We start from the raw sequence: 18,811 nt of genomic DNA on the forward strand, positions 1-18,811 counted from the left end.
AAAATCTTCTATATCCTCTTTCTTGGCTCTGGTTGTTGGTGCATTTATCTGAATGATAGTGGTATTCACTGGACTTCCATGTATGCGTATGGATATTATCCTGTCACTGACAGTATTGTACTTCAAGATGGATCTAGCAATGACTTTTTCCTAAAGTCATGTTCTGATACTTTATGGAGCCTTTAATACGCTCTATGGAGCCCTGGTGGTGCAGTGGTTGAAATGCTCAGCCACTTGCTGACCCCACTAGTTGCTTCATGGGGGAAAGATGTGGCAGTGGGTTTCATAAAGATTTCAAACCTTAGAAGCCCTGTGAGCAGTTTTACTATGTCCGATAGAGTTCCTGAGTGTCAGAATTGACTCCATGACAGTGGGGTTGACTTGGTGGGTTTTTAGACTCTGGGCACTGTGATAAGTGCTATGTTTACATTATTTCATTTGATCCTCATCACTGTCTTACGAGGCATTTACAAATGAATGTTACCTGCTTTCTATGTGAGAGGAAAAGATCTTCCAAGAAACTAAGTAAATTAGTAAGGGACAGAGTCAAGATTATTGCCATAACCATACTTTTTCAGAGATCCTGTGGTTGTCACCTCAAACTCAATCCAGGAATCCTCCACCCTCTCACATGCTCCTGATGGATTATCATCTAATCTTTCTACTAATGTGGAGAAGTCATTACTCTGGGAGTGATTGAAATAATCCCCAAACTGAGATGCCCTTTTAGTAAACATCTGTTGTTGTTATGTACTATGAGTCAGAACCAACTGATAGCTGACCCTCCAGTGGGTTTTCAGAGGCAGTAAATCACAGGGGAGGAGATTCTCCCTCCTTCTCCTGCAGAGCAGCTGTTAGATAGAAAAAGAGTTGAGAGAGAGAGAAAAAAAAAAATAAAGAGACAGAGAGAGAAAGAAAGAGAGAAAAGGAGGAAGGAAGGAAGGAAGCTGGTCCCAAGAAAAGAACAGGTGTTTTTTGCATGATCTGTGAGGGATGTTAAGTGACCACACAAAGTCAAAGTAAAAAGGACAGTTCCTTTTTATAAGTGTTTTAGGGAGGAGTAGGGAAGATGGTCTTTTGCTTGGAATTTGGGGCTGTTCATTAACTTGGGTATGGACTTTTGTGATAGGCCCAGAGCCTTATCAGGATCCATTGTCTGGTCTGGTCTGGTCCCCTTAGACATTATCAGATTTCTTCAAGGAGTGATCAGGCCTGGGGGCAACTACAACATTCTTCCTCCAGGAGCTGGTAGATTTGAACCATGTTCTTTTAGGTTGGCAGTGCAATTCCTTAGCACTTTGGAAGCAGGGTGGCATCCACTTCCTAAACACCATGCCCCTGGAAACTCTGTGAACTTCAGTAAATGACAACAGTTATAGAAAGGCTTCAGGCCTTTTGTTCATAGGGTCATTATGAGTCATGCTCTACTCAATGGCAATTAACAACAAGCCGAGCTCCCTAATAAACATGTTGTTGTTGTTGTTGTTGTTAAGTGCCATCGAGTCGCAAGTGACTCTTAGCGACCCTATGAAGGAGAGTCCTAGACGCTTGGGTGCCTTTCATCCTCTCTCCAGGTTCATAGGGTTTCCAGAGGCAAGCTATTACGGAAGTGGATGCCACTCCTCCTTACAAGCTTGTTTTAATCGGGGAGCTCCACCCCATTCTCCCTAATAAACATAGATATTTAAAAGTTCCTTCTTATGTTCAGTCCCAGTTTTCTCTCCCAGTAGTGTGTAAAACTCTGCCTAGCTGTCTTTTATAGGCAGTTTACACTACAAGATGACCCTTTCCCTCTCCACCTCCCCTATGAGTTCTTTATTCTTAAATGTAAAAATGACTCTACTTACTTTTTTTCAGGTAAAAGCTATGGTACTGAGGTAGACTGGATGGACTCTACTTCAGAGGAAATTGCTCTCTGGGAGAAGATGGTAGAGTCCCCCAATACGTGGATTGAAGCGACGCTGCCTCTCAGAATGCTGCTCATTGCCAAGATTTCCAAATGAGCCCAAAGTCCACTGACTCTTCTACCAAAAACTAAACAGGAATCCAGTCTTGGAAACGTGTGTGACTAGGGATCCTCAGGGTCTGCTAAGGAATATGCCATAACATGTTAAAATCAACCTGCATGTGCTTTTTTGTTGTCATTGTTACAAAACCCATGGGATTTAATACAAGTGGTCCCCAGATTGTGAATGAGTTCTGTTCCTAAGTCTGTCTTTCATAGTTAGGTGTGGCTCATGTCTAGCTTCAATCAAATGTCCATCTTATTGTATAGTATGTAGTAGAACTTTTTGTTTCAAAAAATCTGAAAAAACACTCCAGATACACTAAACCACCTTGAACATAATGTCTTGATAAGCATCACAGAGTAGCACCTGCTTATTATTATGAACGTCTGTGTTTACCTCAGATTTTTAATACGGTGAGCTTTATGAGTGTTATTTTGTAAGTAGTTTGTAAGTTGGTCAGACATTTGTAACCTGGGGACTACCTATAATGATCAATTTAAATGTGACTGACTTGTGATTCCAATGTTAAAGATACATGATATGTTAGAAAAACCTGTTTCAGCTCCCAAAAACATTAAATGTAGGAAATTGTTAACAAGCTGAATTTTCTAATTTGTGCACATGTGTTCCACTCAACAGCTTTGTTCTCCGGAGAAGGGGTCATTGAGAAGCTTGGTCATTGTAAATAAGATTATGGATAACTGGCATGAGTCTTAAGGGAGGGGACGGCAGAACACACCAATGATAAAAAAACTGTTTACTCTGTAATATCTTTTAAGATATTAAACTTTACATTTAAGCTTCAAGACTGAATTTATTGCGTGTATTTCTGCCTTGAAAAGCTGCTTTCCTTTTCCCTATTAAAAGTCTCATATGTGCTTTGATGCCACCTACTGGAAACAGGTGGAAATCAGTGGTTGGCTTGGTTAGGCTTAATTCCACCATAAAATAGGCCTTAAGCCTGCATTTTAAAATAGAGTATTTTTTAAAAAACCTTCACATGTGAGAATTTTTAAACTTTACTGTATGCAGCCAAGTTTTACATAGACTGTAAATTGCTAAATTGTATTGTACATTCTATTTATGTATAATTTTCATAAAATACCTTGTGAAACACTTAGAATAAATTATATCATTTCAATTGGCTAACTATCCTTAATTAGTATTTTCAATTAATTATTCTGTGTTAGGGATCCTAAAATCTAAATTCTTTTATAACAAGTCTGAAAAAATTCCTCTGCACCATTTTTTCTTGATAATTTCAACTATAAATTTGGGCCTCATTTCTCCTTACAGGAAAGTTTTGTCTGTATAACTAAGAGTAACATTTTGGTGGGTTGTTCCCCTCCCACAAATAATTGAAAAGCAATGAAGAAAAACAAAACAGAAGGGTTTTCCATGGAGATTTTTATTTCTTACTCTTTTACTCCATAAAGCATCACTTCCTAACTGGCTTGCCTTTCTCTAAACAAGCACTGATTTTAATGTCATTCAGGGAAAGCCTGGGAGGTGGAGAAGCATGAATCTCCCAATAAACATCTAAATATTGTCTTCTCTTCCACAGAGTTGTTAGAACTCCTGACCCTCTTTGCACTAACAGGATGAACCCAAAACACCTACTTTGGTGTCCCAAAGTCTTTTAATAGGATGTTCAGTCTGTCTCTGTTCCATCTTTCTGATCTTTCTTCTGGGCAGAATTAGCTGAATGAATGGCCCCTCTTCAAGGTTGGCCTATACCAGTTAAAGAAGCATGAACCTTGCCCCAGCTTATGCCAAGTAGCAGATCAAGTGAATTTCTCAACTCTTTTTGTCTGGAGGAAGATGGGTTGACACAACACTGTATCAATGGTGTGGAGAATGTCAGATATGATGAAGATGACACTGGATAGGGCAAGGTTCAGATCCTTTGTTCATAGGATCAGTGTGAATTATAGTTGAGTTGATAGCACTTAACAAAAATCTGTCATTTAGTTACTCAAAAGCTATCCAGCATCATCAGTTCTAAAGCACTAATAAAACTGATTTCACCTAAGAACAAGGCTGCTTACCGTCTTTCATCCTCAGATCTCTTACCCTTTTTTTATGATCATTTACCTACAAACACAAGTATCCCTCATGAAGCACCTCTCTTCATCTGCATTGCTACAAAAGATATGCTTGGTAATTACCTTGTGGAAAGAGCTCTGGTAGCCCTTAGGGAGTTATGCTGCTAACTCAAATGCTCTTCTTCTCCAGTAGTTCAAATCCATCAGTGACTCCAAGTAAGAAAAGTGGACAGTCTTCCAATAAGACTTGCAGCCTCGGAAACTTGATGGAGGGTCACTATGAGTCAGATTGCTGCCTCACAAAGTTCAAAGAGATTATATGCTATATTGTTTTGAAGCAGAAATTGTGCATTTAATCTTATCAAAATTGTTGTTATGTACTGTCGAGTCGCCTATGACTCATAGCTACACTATGTACAACAGCCCTAAACCCTGCTCTTATCCCTTGCCAATCTTACTGTCTCTGACATGCCTATCCCCATTTCCCCAGTCACTGAATCAATTCATCTCATCAAGAGTCTTCTCCTGCACTGTCCCTCTACACTCCCAAGCATAATGTCCCTCCCCAAGGACTGATCCTGCCTTGCAACATGTCCAAAGTATGTCAGACAAAGCTTCAGAACCCTTTTCTCCAAGAAGCAGTCTGGCTTCACCCTCTCCACAACAAACTTGTTTCTTCTGCTAGCAGTCCATGGTATATTCAATAATATTCTCCAGCACCACAGCTCAAAGGCATCAATTCTCCCATCATCCCTAGTCACTGCCCAGCTCTCTGATGCATAGCAAGTAATTGCAAAGACTATTGCCTGTATCACATGCACCTTAATCCCCAGACTGACATTGTTGCTCCTCAGTAGCATGGAGTAGTCTCTTGACAGCAGACTATCCCAATGCAATTCATCTTTTAATTTCCTGGCTGCTGGTACCAAGAGTGTTGATTGTAGAGCCAAGCAAACTGAAGCTGTCAACATTCTCAATCTCTTTACCATTAATCATGATGCTACTAATTGACCCAGTGGTGAGAATCAAAATAGAAGAGGGGAAAAATGTGGGTAACCTGACTTCTTCAGTGAACTGTTGGAAGGTTTCTGAGCCTGTTGAATTGTCTTTTTGGTTTTAGTGTTTACAGTGCTCAGAACAGAGCAAGGAAACACTGCATGGTTCAAAATTAAGAAAGGTGTATTCTAGGAATGTATCTATCTTCATACCTTTTCCATCTGTATGTGGAACTGATTATCCAGGAATCTGGGCTCTGAGGAAGACTGTAGCATTAGGAATGGAGGAAGACTCATCAACAACCTGCATTATATAGATGTCACAACCTTGCTTGCCGAAGGGAGGATCTGAGGCATTTGCTGCATAGCAAGGATTATAGCATTTATTATGGACTGAAGTTCAACATCAAGAAAAGAAAGATTCTTACCACTGGGCCAGCTGACAACACCAAGATAGAGAATAGATTGAAATTGAACAGCTTCAGCTTGTTTAGCTTCACAATTCTTGGTACCAGCAGCCAAGAAATCAAAAGATGAATTGCACTGGGAAAATAGGCTGTCAGGGACCTCTCCAGAGTACTGAAGAGCAACAATGTCAGTGTGGAGACTAAGGTGAACTTGAACCAGCCTGTGGCTTTATATACTTACTATACATGAAAGAGCTGGAAAATTACTAAGGATAATGGAAGAATTGATGCCTTTGAGTTGTGGTGCTAGAAAACAGTAATGAATACATGGACTGCTAAAAGAACAAACAAGTCTGTACTGGAGAGGGTGAAACCACGCTGCTCCTTGAAGTCAAGGATTCTGAAGCTCCATTTCACATACTTTGGGCCATATTTAAGGCCAGGAAGGATGAGCTCTTGGAGAAGGACATCATGTTTGGAGGGGTGGAGGGACAGCACAAGAGAGGAAGTCCCTAGATGAGATGGATTGGCTCAGTGACTGGGGTAATAATGGGGTAGGTGTGTCAGAGACAATGAAATTGGCTCAAGATAGAGCAGGGTCCAGAGCTATTGTACGTAGGGTCGCTATGAGTCTCAAGTGACTCAATGGCATTATCTCAGGTACTGTGTCAATCCATCTCATCCAGGGTCTTCCTCTCTCATGCTGTGTTTCCACCCTTCCAAACATGATGCCCTTCTCCAAAGACTGGTCCCTTGTGGCAACATGTCCAAAGTATATCAGAGGATGCTCCACAATCCTTGCCTCCAAGAAGCAACTTGGTTTCACCTTCTCCAAGACAAACCTGTTTGTTCTCTTGGTAGTCCATGGAATATGCAATACTCTTCACCACCACCATTCTAAGGCATCAATTCTTCTGTCATCCTTAGTCATTGTCCAGCTCTCTGATGTGTAGCAGGTAATTACAAAGACCAGGGTCTGTATCAGGTACACCTTAGTCTCTAGACTGGCATCATTACTCTGGAGAGGGCCCTGACAGCATATTTTCCCAGTGCAATTGATCTTTTGATTCCTTGACTGCTAGTGTTGACCATGGATCCAAGCAAGCTGAAATTGTTTAAAATCTCAATCTCTTCTCCATCTATCATGATACTTCCAATTGGCCTAGTGGTGAAAATCTTTGTGAAAATAAGATTTATTCCCAGGTGGGAATAGTTCTAGGGGAAGATATGCCATGTTGTTGTTGTTATGTGCCATCGAGTTGCTTGCGACTCATAGCGACCCTATGTACAAGAGCTCTAAATGCTGTTCTATCCTCTGCCAACCTAGCCATCTCATATGCACTTATTCCCACAGCTCCAGTCACAGAATCGATCCATCTCATCAAAGGTCTTCCTCTCCTTTGCCGCCCCTCCACTGTGCCAAACATGATGTCCCTCTCCAAGGACCAGTCCCTCCTTGCAACATGCCCAAAATATGTCAGACCAAGCTTCAGAATCCTTGACCCCAGGGGACACTGGCTTCACCCACTCCAGGACAAAGAGTCCATAGTATATTCAACACTCATCTCCAGCACCACAGCTCAAAGACATCAATCCTCTTTCTATCAACCCTATTCACTGTCCAACTCTCTGATGCATAGCACATAATTGTGAAGACTATAGCCCGGATCAGGCACACCTTAGTTTCCAGCCTGACATCATTGCTCTTCAGTACTCTTGAGCGGTCCCTCACAGCCGACTTTCCCAATGCAATTTGTCTCCTGATTTCCTGGCTGCTGTTACCAAGAGTGTTGACTGTGGAGCCAAGTAAATTAAAATTGTTAACTATCCCAATCTCTTCACCATCCATGCTGATGCTGCCAATTGGCCCAGTGGTTAGAATCTTTGTTTTCTTGATGTTGAGCTTCAGTCCATATAGGAGGCTGTAGTCCTTGACCTTCTGCAGCAAGCGCTTCAGGTCCTCCTCAGTTTCAGCAAGCAGGGTTGTGTCATCTGCATAATGCAGGTTGTTGATGATTCTTCCACCAATCCTGATGCTACATTCCTCTTCGTATAGCCCAGCATCTCAGATGATCTGTTCTGCATACAGATTGAAAAGGTATGGAGACAGAATATATCCCTGACGAACCCCCTTCTTGATTTTGAACCATGTAGTGTCTCCTTGCTCTGTTCTGACAACTGTCTCTTGGTCCAAGTATAAGTTTCGTATTAGCACAATCAAATGTTCTGGGATTCCCATTCTTCTCAGAGTCAGCCATAGCTGCTTGTGATCCACACAGTCAAAAGCCTTTGCATAGTCAATGAAGCACAGATAGACATTCTTCTGGTATTTGCTTTCTGCCAAGATCCATCGAACATTAGCTATAATATCCCTAGTACCACGACCTCTTCTAAATCCAGCCTGCACATCTGGCAGTTCTCTGTTGACATATTGTTCCAAACGTTTTTGGATAATTAATATTTCAATATAAAAACTGAGTGATGAATGTAAGCCAAAGAACATCATGGATTCCTATAAATTCCCAGAAGCAAGGAAGAGACTAAGTGAAAAATCTCCCCGAGTGCTCAGAAAGCACGGCCACACTGAAAGCTTTTGGAGTTGTAGCTTCCACAGCTGTAGAGCTGTGAGGCGATATCTGAGCTACGCCAAACCCTACAGGTGCAGTCTCAGCCATTTAGGGCCCCAGCTTTCAGAATACCACTGCTACTTTATTACATTTTCCCCAATTTAAAAAGTTAACTTAAATGCTTTAAGGCGACACATTTTTTAACAGCAACAATATTTCCATAAAGTATAATTTTATTCTTGTGACAGCAGGAGGGAGAGAAAGGAACATGTCACCACCAGACTGATTTATTTACTACTACCAGGAGTTAACTAGAGTCAAGTTGTATTTCCAAATTTGAATGAGGTTGGCCATTCTTTAGTATCTGGACCAGACACAGGGCTGAGAACTGTGAAGATTAGAGAGCCAAGCCAAGCCTGATTAGACAGACTGGCCCTAGGCTCACCCAGGTCTGCCTGCTGTTACTTCACAACATTCCAAAGACCTATCCACCAATCACAAAGCTTTGTACTGGAAAAAACCAACTGCCTAGTGAGTGCCAGGAGTACATAGCAACTCCCTGTAGCTCTCCAAACAGAGGGAGAAATAAGTGGAAAGCCAGGGGTTAGTGGAGGAGAGTGCCCAAGCATCAAGAGGAGCAGGCTGTCAGGATGAATGTGTCTCTCCAAACCACTGAGGAACCCTTAGAGAAGGAAGATGACCAACTGCAAAACCAGGAAGAGGAGCTGGAGTTTAAGGAACTGGATGGTCTGAAGGAAGCCTTGGCAAATCTCAGGGAGCTCTCGGAGGAAGAGAAGAGCGAGAAGGCGATGCTTCGCTCCCGCCTGGACGAGCAGTCCCAGCTCATCTGCATCCTGAAGCGCAGGTCAGATGAGGCCCTGGAGCGCTGCCAAGTCCTGGAGCTGCTCAATGTGGAGCTGGAGGAGAAGAGGGTGGAGGAGGCTGAGAAGCTGAAAGCCCAGAGTAAGCAGGCCCAGAAGTGGGAGGAACGCTTTATGACCCTGGCAGCCAATCACGAGCTCATGATCCGATTCAAGGATGAACATAAGCAGCAGAATGTCAAGCTCAGAGAGGAGAATGAGAAGTTGAGACTGGAGAACAAGAACCTCTTCAGTCAGGCTCTGAAGGACCAGGAGGCCAAAGTACTGCAGCTCACCAGCCAAAAAAAGAGCCTCACCAAAGAGCTGGAGAGCCTGAAGCAGAGGTGTGTTCAGGATGCCAGCCAGGCCCAGACTCGAGAGAAGGAGCTGCTGGAGCTGCAGAGCCAGCAGGCCAGCATCCACGCCAAGGAGAAGGAGCAGCTGCGCAGCCAGCTACAGAGCCTGGAGGAGCAGCACCAGCAGGCCCTGGAGCGCATGGCCAAGGCTGAGGAGGCCCACAGCATCCTGAGCCAGGAGCTGCAGACCAGGCTGCAGACCGTCACCCGTGAGAAAGAGGAGCTGCTGCAGCTGTCCATGGAGAGGGGCAAGGTGCTCCAGAACAAGCAGGCGGAGATCCACCAGCTCGAGGAGAAGCTGGAGGTTGCAGACATTGCCAGGCGCCATGCTCTAGAGCGGTTCGAGCAAGAGGCAGTGTTGGTGGACAGCAACCTGCGAGTCCGAGAACTCCAGCGCAAGGTGGATGGGATCCAGAGGGCCTATGATGAGCTCCGGCTGCAGTCCGAGGCCTTTAAAAAGCACAGCCTGGATCTTTTAAGCAAGGAGAGAGAACTCAACGCCAAGCTCCGCCATCTCTTTCCATAAAGAGGCTTTATGGCCTCTGATACGGAATGCACATCTGTGTGTGTTAGTCTTAAGAGCAAAAATTCTATTTCTTGTAAGCACAAAAGGAAATCAAAAGCTATTTTACTATGAAATTGTTGCTGCCGTTGTAAGCTAGCACTGATGTTCCATCTACCAGCTAGAATACACAAGATTGATCATACTTCCTGCCTTTGAAATCTTCCTAATTCTCTAGCAGTAATTTCCTGTCCCCATAACTTGCTCATTCTCAACCTTAGATGTCTTCATTTATTCTAAGATTTTAGTAGCTTCTGTGATTTAAGTGAACCTGAAATGGGTTTTTAGGAACTAAAAGATAGTAGTAGCACAATTAACCTTTGAAGATAGATAAGTGTATAGTCTCCTGTAGTTAGATTGCAGACTTTAACAGATAAGAAGCCTTCAGACCTTATAGAAATAAGTGTCTGATTTCACAACTGACCACAAGCTGTTTACTTCAGCAGCCTTAAAGGACTATTGATTTGATTTTATTTACCAGGTTGTAAAACAAACATTGAGATCATTAAGTCCTTTACTAAAGTAGGCAAGAAATCTTATTCTATAATGAGTAATAACATTCAGTCAGTGAAATCAGCAATTTTCCTTTTTCTGGCAAGCTTAGATGACATTCCATTATTTTGGTTTTCCCCTTTATAAAGGCAGAATTTAGATGAGTTATAATACATAAGTCAGTTCTTTAAATATTACACAGTAGGCTAATAGAAAAAAGACTCTAATTTACGTTAACAAGTGATAGTGGACAGGATATTATCCATCTAGCAACTCAGTGTTTTTGGTGGTTGTTTCTTATTCATAATTTTCTTTATTTTTCCATTAAAAAATGCTAAAAGATTGTCTTCCTTTAAAAAAAGTTTAAATTGAAATATATACATAATACCTTTTTAGGAGTATCAAATATGAAATTATAAAAATGAAACTCTTATTTATGTAAAGTCCTAAAAGAGTTAGTTATAAAAACATACCTTATTCCCCCCATTTTTATTTATTAATATACAGGTATACAGGTTATGACTATCAATATTGTATTTTTTTTCTCACCCATTTGATGCCAAGATTGCCAAGACTTGTGAACGTTTTTAATTTATTGGAAAGTATTACTTAGTGTCTTTCTAAATAAATCTTTCCAACCAAGTATAATTTCACTTTACACAATTTTGAAACTTGAATTCTTCTTACACTTCAATTAAGATTTTGCTATATTACAAAGTTTTTTTCATCCAAATTGAAATTGTGTCACTCTTCTGAAGACTATCTTGTTCCTCCTTTAAGTTACCAAGAATCAGAACATAGTCACTAATTCAATCATGGCTCTTCGTTTACCAAGCCCTTACTATTTATCAGTGCACTGCTGCAGTTCAGTGGGTCAATTTACTTCATCCATGGGACTATTCAAGAAGATATGCTGTTAATTCCTATTTTAAAGGAAAGGAAACCGGAATTTAGTAATTTATTCAAGTTCACTTGGTCAGTGGGGGAGCTGGTATTTCTACGGCCACATAGCATGCAAAGATTTACTGACTTCATACAGGGCATGAGGCACTGCGCTAGGTACTTTGAATATGCATGATTAAGTATGTTTCCTGCTCTGAAAAAGCTTTCATACCACCTAGTCTATGGAGCATAAAAATAATACAGTGTGGATGTGCTTTAACTCGGTGTTATGAAATCTTGAGAAAAGGAACAGCACCTGACTCTCCCGGTGGATAAGAATTGGGATCATGGAAGTTAGGTAAGATTTAACATAGAAATTGATATAAACTGATTCTTACTTGCCAGGGGTTCATTGGGTGGAAGGAAATCAGAAAGTAGAAAGGCATGTTGTTGTTGTTAGGTGCCGTCGAGTCGTAGACGACTCATAGCGACCCTACGGATGAAAGGCCTGAGCAGTGTTTCCAGAGACAAGCCATTTCAGAAGTGGATGCCGCTCCTGCTCCCAGGCTTATTTTAGTAGAGAAGCTCCAGCAAACACTGTCCACCATGGGTAACCATTACCACGTTTGGCACATCAGTGTCCCAGTGTTCAGCATCACAGCAACCACGTATTACCTCTGTACAGCAACGCACAGACCAGTGCTATACCACCTAGAAGAATGTTTGACAGGAAGACAATTTGAACCTGGCCAAGGGCCACAGATGACAATCACCCACCTTCAGCTTGGTAGCACAGCTTCCTTCCACTACGCCAACGTAGCTCTCTCTTGGTCGTTGTCATTGTTATTGTTGCAGATTAGGCATATGGGGTAAAAATTTAATGCCTAGACTATTTGTGGAAATCATGTATTTGAGGGGGGAACAGAGACATAGTGCTGACCGTAAAACTTCAGCCTGGCAAACTGAGGCCAGAGCTTTTGTTTACAGAGAAGGGCAACGGCTCAGGCTAGAGGCACAGGCTGTTTTAATGTAACAAGCCCCTCTTGCCACCCACTCAAACCACTACCAGATAGTGGTCCCTGGGCTGCTGTTTTTGTGTCTGACTGCACTGAAGTGGCCCTTGGCCAGAGACCTGAAGATCCTGGAAGCAAGTTGAGGGCAGTCTGGACAGGGAATGCTGGAGTCCCAGGTACCAGTGTTTGGTCTAGTAGGGGACTCGGACCAGGGAATCCTTGTTTGGTGAAAGGTATTTAGGGGTGAGTGTGGAGGAAGTGACACAACATTACTGCCTATGAAATTCCTGGGCATTGTGTCAGCAATCATTTTTAGTGAAAATAATTCCCTTAGTTAAAACAACAAAAATATTTTGCATAAACCCAGCTTACATTTACCTATATGGTCCTATAAGGGAGCGCTGGTGGCCTAGTAGCAAGAAGCTTGCTTGCAATCCCAAAGGCACAAGGTTCGAAGCCACCAGATGCTCTGTGTGAGACAGATGAGCAATCTCCTATGCGGTTTACTGCTTCTGAAAACTCACTGGAGGGTCAGCTATTGGTCTGTTCTGACTTTGGTAAACAACAACAACATAGACCTACAAGGTTAAAAATCCAACACCAGCTCTGTGGGGGAAAAAGAGGTAATCCACTTAAACATTTACTATCTTGGAAAGAATTAAAGCCTTGGAAACCCTACGGGGCCGGTTCTATTCTTTTTTACATACTCGATATCTGCTGGAATCCACTTGAGGGCTGTGAGTTTGCGTTTTGGTGGGTTTTTTTGTTTTTCATACAGGCTGGTCAGAGCTGTTGTACCCAAATGCAAGGTCCTCACAAACTACGTGGTTTGGTCTCACACTCTGCCTGAGCCTTCAGCATTGCCATGTGGCTTTTTGCCACTAGGCCACCAGAGCTCCCAAGCATACACATCGTTGTTGCTGCCAATGCTTTTGTGAAGAATAAAAAAGTTCATTGATATGGAACCAGTGCTGATTCACAGCAACCCTCCATTGGGTATCCGAGGCTGTAAATCTCAGCTGACTTCCCTGGAAGCGTCCAACAGTGCTGCCTCTAGGTTAGGTCCGCAGCTCACTGTGGATCATGCGACCAGACTTCCCCAGTGTTTTCATAGTTCTTGGTTTGTCAAACCTTCTGGTGTTTTAGCGCCTAATTGTGATAAGTTTTTTTATAAGCAGTATTTTTGAACCCGTATCTTTTTTTTTTTTTTAAATATCAAGTAGTGCTTAAAGGAAAGGAGTGGGGGGATGCCTTCCACTCAATTCTGTGTTGTAATGAATAACATTGCAACTTAATTAATATAGAAAGATTTTACAAAACAATGTTATTAGAAAAACCTCACCACTTATAGAGTTAATTTTGCCTCCTAATCACTATCTATGGAGTTTCTGAGTTTCTGTAAATCTAAGCAGGAAGGCACTATCCATCTCTTCTCCAGAGAAGTGGTTGGTGGATTTGAACTACTCACCTTGTGGTAAGCAGCACAATAGGATGCACACTAAGCCAATGCTGTTGCTTTTCTGCAGCAAGTGCTTCAAGTCTACTTTCAGCAAGGAAGTTTGTGTCATGGACATACTGTTAATGAGCCTCTAATCCTGATGCTACATTCTTTTTAGTAGAGTCCAATTTCTTGAATTATTTGCTCAGCAAACAGATTAATAGGTATGGAACCTTGTTCTTTTCTTACAGCAGTCTCTTGGTCTAGGTATAGGTTTCACATAACACAATTAAGTGTTTGGGGATTTCCAATTGTCACAATGTTAGCCAGTCCTGTTCGAAGGCATGTTTAGTCTGCATTTACATGAATCATAAAATTGCTAGTATATAATAAATGGATATATTCCATTTCACAAAGTTCACTATATACAGTACAATTTTGAAGAGTTGAAAGAATTATAATGAGGACAGGTTAACAATGGACTCCTAAAGAACAACTGAAGAAAAACAGTGCACACACAACCAAGAATTAGGAGGAATGTGAGTCAACCATATACCAAGTGCTTTTCATTTAAAAATGAGGTAGGGGAGTGGTGTTATAGGAGGTTGCATCTTCTGACCTTCTTTAACTTCACAAGAAGGTAGAATCAAAATCAACAGCAGTAATAGCCCAAGGTCCATTCCAATAACAGGAAATCAGACATACCCCTGTTTAAATCCTGACACCAAAAGTCACTCCCACAGCACCCATTTCTTTCCTGTGGGATTCGCAAATTTGTTACAGTGGCACATAGAACTCATTTGGGGAGTGTATTAGGGAATCAAGTTACAATTTAGTGTCAGGAACAATTCAAGATACAGTTCTTTGATCAGGACAGCCATCTAACATACTTTGAACATGTTGTAAGAAGAGACCGGTCCTTGTAGAAGGACATCATGCTGGGGAGGGTGGAGCGACAGTGCAGGAGGGGAAGGCCCTCTATGAGGTGGATTGATTCGGTGACTGGGCTAATCGGGATGGGAGTGTCAGAGACAGTGCAATTGGCACATGACTCCACGGCACATAACAACAACAACAAAACATGCCCAAAGACAAGGCCTCTGTCTCGGCAATCAGCCTTGGTTTCTACTCAGCTCAGTCAAGTGTTACAAAGCTGTTTTTAGCTCTGCTGATTTAAGTGACCCTAAAGCACCCCATTCTACTAGCAAACCTAGGCCCAACGGTGCCCAGCTCCTGCTTCATGAGTCAGCAAATATATCTTTTTGACAAGTGCCTGAAAGCACCTAATTTTACCAACAAGCCTCTTACCTAAAAACTCTCAACTTTCTCCCTCTGTGAGCCAGGAAGCCACAGCTGCTTCCAACCAGTCTCCTGGCTCTGCTATCTTTGTTACAGCTGTTTCTCTGATGCCATCTCTCACCATGGTTATGGTTCTCTGTGTGCTGGATCAAGGAGGTTCCTCCTGCACAGGGTCTCGGATCCAAAAGGCATGCTCATACTCCTAGCTCTTCTTTCTTGGTGGCAGTGGGAGATCCTCTTTTCTACCTATGCAATGGCTCAGTTTAAGCCTAGCAGCATGCCCAAAATGAGGCATTAGAATCCCCACGCTAGAATTCCATACACCTTATTTGCATGGTCCCACCCCAGCGGCACCAAGCTCCTTATTTACGTTATTAGCAAGCTATCTAGTCCCCTTGGTTGAAAAAGACCAGATATCTTGTGCAGTTCGACCTCGTCATTAGCAGGAGTTAGAAAGGCCATGGCTAAAAGAGATACATTAAGTGATTCACTGTGATACAATCCTACCAGTTCTTCAAAGGAGGTTCAGTTACCACCCTTTTATAGATCAAAAAGCTAAGAGCCAGAGAGGATAAGTGACTTACCAAGTGACATGTGTGTTTGGAATGTCAGGGGTGAGATCTGAATCCAAACCTTTCTGGTGGAGTGGGATTCATGGGTTTATTGCCTGGCAATTGCAGAAGACTTACCCTTGGTTTAATGTTCTGTTTTTTATTGAACTCTATAATTTCTTAAAGAAGGGCTCTGCATTGTTACTCTGTGGTGGTGGTGGTGGTGGTGGTGGTATATACTGTGGAGTCAAAACCAACTCACAGCTGATCCTCTAGCAGATTTTCAGAGATAGTAAATTGTACAAGAGGAAATTGTCCATTTTTCTCACACAGAGACCCTGGTGCACTAAAATTGCATGTCTTCAGGTCAGCAGCGCAACGCTTCACTGTTAAGTCACCAGAGTTCCCCTTTACTTTGTAGATACCAATAATCTATGAGTAGTATTAAGCCAATAAGTGTAATCTTTTGCATTACTTAATTATAAGCTTTTCAATATGCCTCTAAAAGACACATATTATACACACACATGTGTTGTCGTGGTGGTGTATCGTAGTCAGAAAGACCCGTAACTGGTCCTCCAGAAGGTTTTCAGAGGCCGTTAATTGCACAGGAGGAGATTGCCCATCCTTCTTCTGCAGAGCAGCTGGTGGCCTTGAACTGTGTGCCTTTGGGATTGCAGTGCAGCTTTTTGCCACTAGGCCACAAGAGCTCCATTTACATAGAAAAGGAGTTTTGGTGGACTAATGTTAAGGTGTTATGCTGTCAACCCAAAGGTTTGATCCCATCAGCTTCTCCTTAAGAGACGGATAAGCAATCTCTTCCTGTAATTTACAGCCTCTGAAAACTTACTGGAGGGACATGAGTTGAATCCGACTAGACAGCACATAACAACAACCGTGTGTGTGTGTGTGTGTGTGTGTATATGTCTTATATATATGTAACTATGTGTGTATATATATTTATATTTTATATGTAACATATGTATGTCATATATATATGTGATGACTTGGAGAACAAGAGCTACAGGAAAAGTGAACTATCTGTCTGGTGGTTGTGATTTTACAATACTGATTCAGCTTCAGCTCAAAAATTCTGCTGTCAAGTTAAAACCAGACTGAAAATTGCACAAGAGGAAGTTTTCCATCTTTCTTCCAAGTTGCTACTGTTGTATTCAAACCACCAGAGAAGGACCACCTTTGGATTAGCAGCACAACTCCTTATGCACTGTGCCACCTGTCTTTGGTAAACAAAGCATATTAATGGTGAATCTATTTCTTCCCACTTGCATGATACAAAAATCAGACAAATGTTTAAAGAATTTTTTGGGTGTGGTGTGGGTTTTTTTCCCCCAGAGTTCTTGGCACACAGACTTTTAAAAACAGGGTTGTGACTCTGCTGTTCTCCCCTACTACCAGTTGATTTTACCAATCTTGTTGTTAAAATTGGGCCATTTGCAAGTAAACCTAACCAAAAATCTTCAGGCTGTTTCTATTTAATGTCTTAATCCACTTTTATGTGTACATGTCTAAAATAATCTTTCCTTTCATGTTTAAGAAATCATAAAAGCATTACAGCGTTCTTTGCACTAGCATTGGATCCAAATTCGTCTATGTGCCATTAATAATGAATTGGTTAAGTACAGGTCCTCACATGCTAGAAACAATGCAACTATAAATAAAAGAAAGCAGGAGATCTTTGTGCATTGATATAGAAATATGTTCAGCATAAATGAGTGTGGAGAGGGGAAGCAAGATACAGAGACGTATGTTATTTGCTACCATCTGTGTAAGAAGACAGAAGAAATAAGAAAACATGCCTATTTATTCTCATTTAATAAACATTGACAGGAAAAAATATTACTGAAAGTGATTATTAATAGGGTAAAAGGATGGGGGAATGAGTTGGTAAAGAATAGGGATAAAAATGGGAAGAAAACAAAACATATACTGAAATAGAGCTTTTGACTTTTGAACAAGCTGTTACCTTTTCAGAAAGGTAAGTAAAACTGAAAACAAAAAGAGAAGTATCTTCTTCAGGTCTGTCTGACTTCCAAGTAAAGCCCTCTTTCTGTATATAAATAAGTGATGTGACTCAAAAAGCCTGCAGATCTTTCTTTCTACAAGAACTGGGTAGACATGATAGATTTCAGTTAGAGCTAAATATGGCCTGACAGATCTGGGTCAGGGCATTCATCTGGCAGTTGCTGCATCACAAATGTTCAACAACACACAGCTAATGACAGTGCTCTTGTGACCCTAAAAATTGTGTATCCTGGTAATTAGTATTTCTCCCTCAGATGTAAAGATTTGCATGTGCTGGCCTTGCTTGAGTATTTTCATGTATGCCTATATGAGACTCACATTTTACTTTTAAAAATCTGTTTCTGCGTCTACATTTTAGAGTTTGGGTGGTGATTTTTGGTGTTGCAATAAGAAGCATGTTAGTAAGAGTAAAGACAGATCAAGCCATTCTGACCTCCCTTACTTGTAATTATTGATCCATCTGTTTAATATATTTTATTATTCATTTAATAGATTTGTTTCACAAGTACTGGTTGAGTGACTAGCATTGTCCAGGCACTGTGCTAAGTGCTGGGATGCAAAGAGACCATGATAATTTATCCTCATTCAATTTGCTTCAGACTTTGTGAGCAAAAATACATCAGTATAAAAATAATTAAATGTCAAAGCCCCCCCTCACCCCAGTCTAGTTAGAAGAAGCTAAGGAATGCTTTTCCTTAAAGCGACATTTAAGCTAAAGCCTACAGAAAAACATTAAAGAATTTCCAAAGAAGAGGTGAAAAGAAACATAAGAATAGCTCAGAAGTCTTCGCAGCATTTTCTACATTTTCTATGCCAGGTAAGAAAGCCACCTTTCCCGACAGCAACATTATCCAGGGCTGCAGAATAAGCTGTGGCAGGGACTAATATGCTCTCTGGCCACATAATCCTATTACGCTCACATCCATGTTTACCTCAGACCCAGTCAGAAATCTGAATCTTCTAATCTGGCTATATCCTCTCTCCTCTTACCATCCCTGATCAAACTGTTTCCCTCACACCCTTTGGGCATCCAGGTCTATGATCCCCGCAAACTGGCCAGGTAGCCTTAGAGCAGTGAGTAAGCGAGTGCTGTGTGTCAGAACACCTAAGTGGTCCTCACTCACTCCGGTGATCTTAAACAGGTCACTCACCTCGCTGAGCCTTAGTTTTCTCATCTTCCATAGGGTGACTTTAAATGAGGTAATACCTCTAAGTCAGTATACAGTGTTAGGTACAGGATTATGTAAATCATTCAAGAATGCTAGGAAGAGGAATGGAGAGGAAGTAAGAGC

The 18,811-nt window shown here is 41.6% G+C and overlaps 2 protein-coding genes across 2 annotated transcripts in view; both read left to right on the plus strand.

Moving 5' to 3' along the window:
* Positions 1-2,003, plus strand: part of SYTL2 (synaptotagmin-like 2) — a 99,198-nt gene extending 97,195 nt beyond the window's left edge. The window contains exon 15 of the mRNA XM_006895278.1: positions 1,763-2,003. Within this exon, the coding sequence (XP_006895340.1) occupies positions 1,763-2,003 (241 nt within the window). The remainder of the gene's footprint in view (positions 1-1,762) is intronic.
* A 5,957-nt stretch (positions 2,004-7,960) lies between these two features.
* CCDC89 (coiled-coil domain containing 89) lies at positions 7,961-9,765 on the plus strand. The gene is made up of 2 exons (XM_006895279.1): positions 7,961-8,115; positions 8,640-9,765. The coding sequence occupies exons 1-2, from the start codon at positions 7,961-7,963 to the stop codon at positions 9,763-9,765; spliced, it is 1,281 nt and encodes a 426-aa protein (XP_006895341.1).
* Positions 9,766-18,811: the final 9,046 nt, after the last annotated feature.

This window comes from Elephantulus edwardii, unplaced genomic scaffold (assembly GCF_000299155.1).
Source record: "Elephantulus edwardii isolate Elephantulus edwardi_28Jun2011 unplaced genomic scaffold, EleEdw1.0 scaffold00163, whole genome shotgun sequence".
Lineage (NCBI taxonomy): Eukaryota > Metazoa > Chordata > Mammalia > Macroscelidea > Macroscelididae > Elephantulus > Elephantulus edwardii.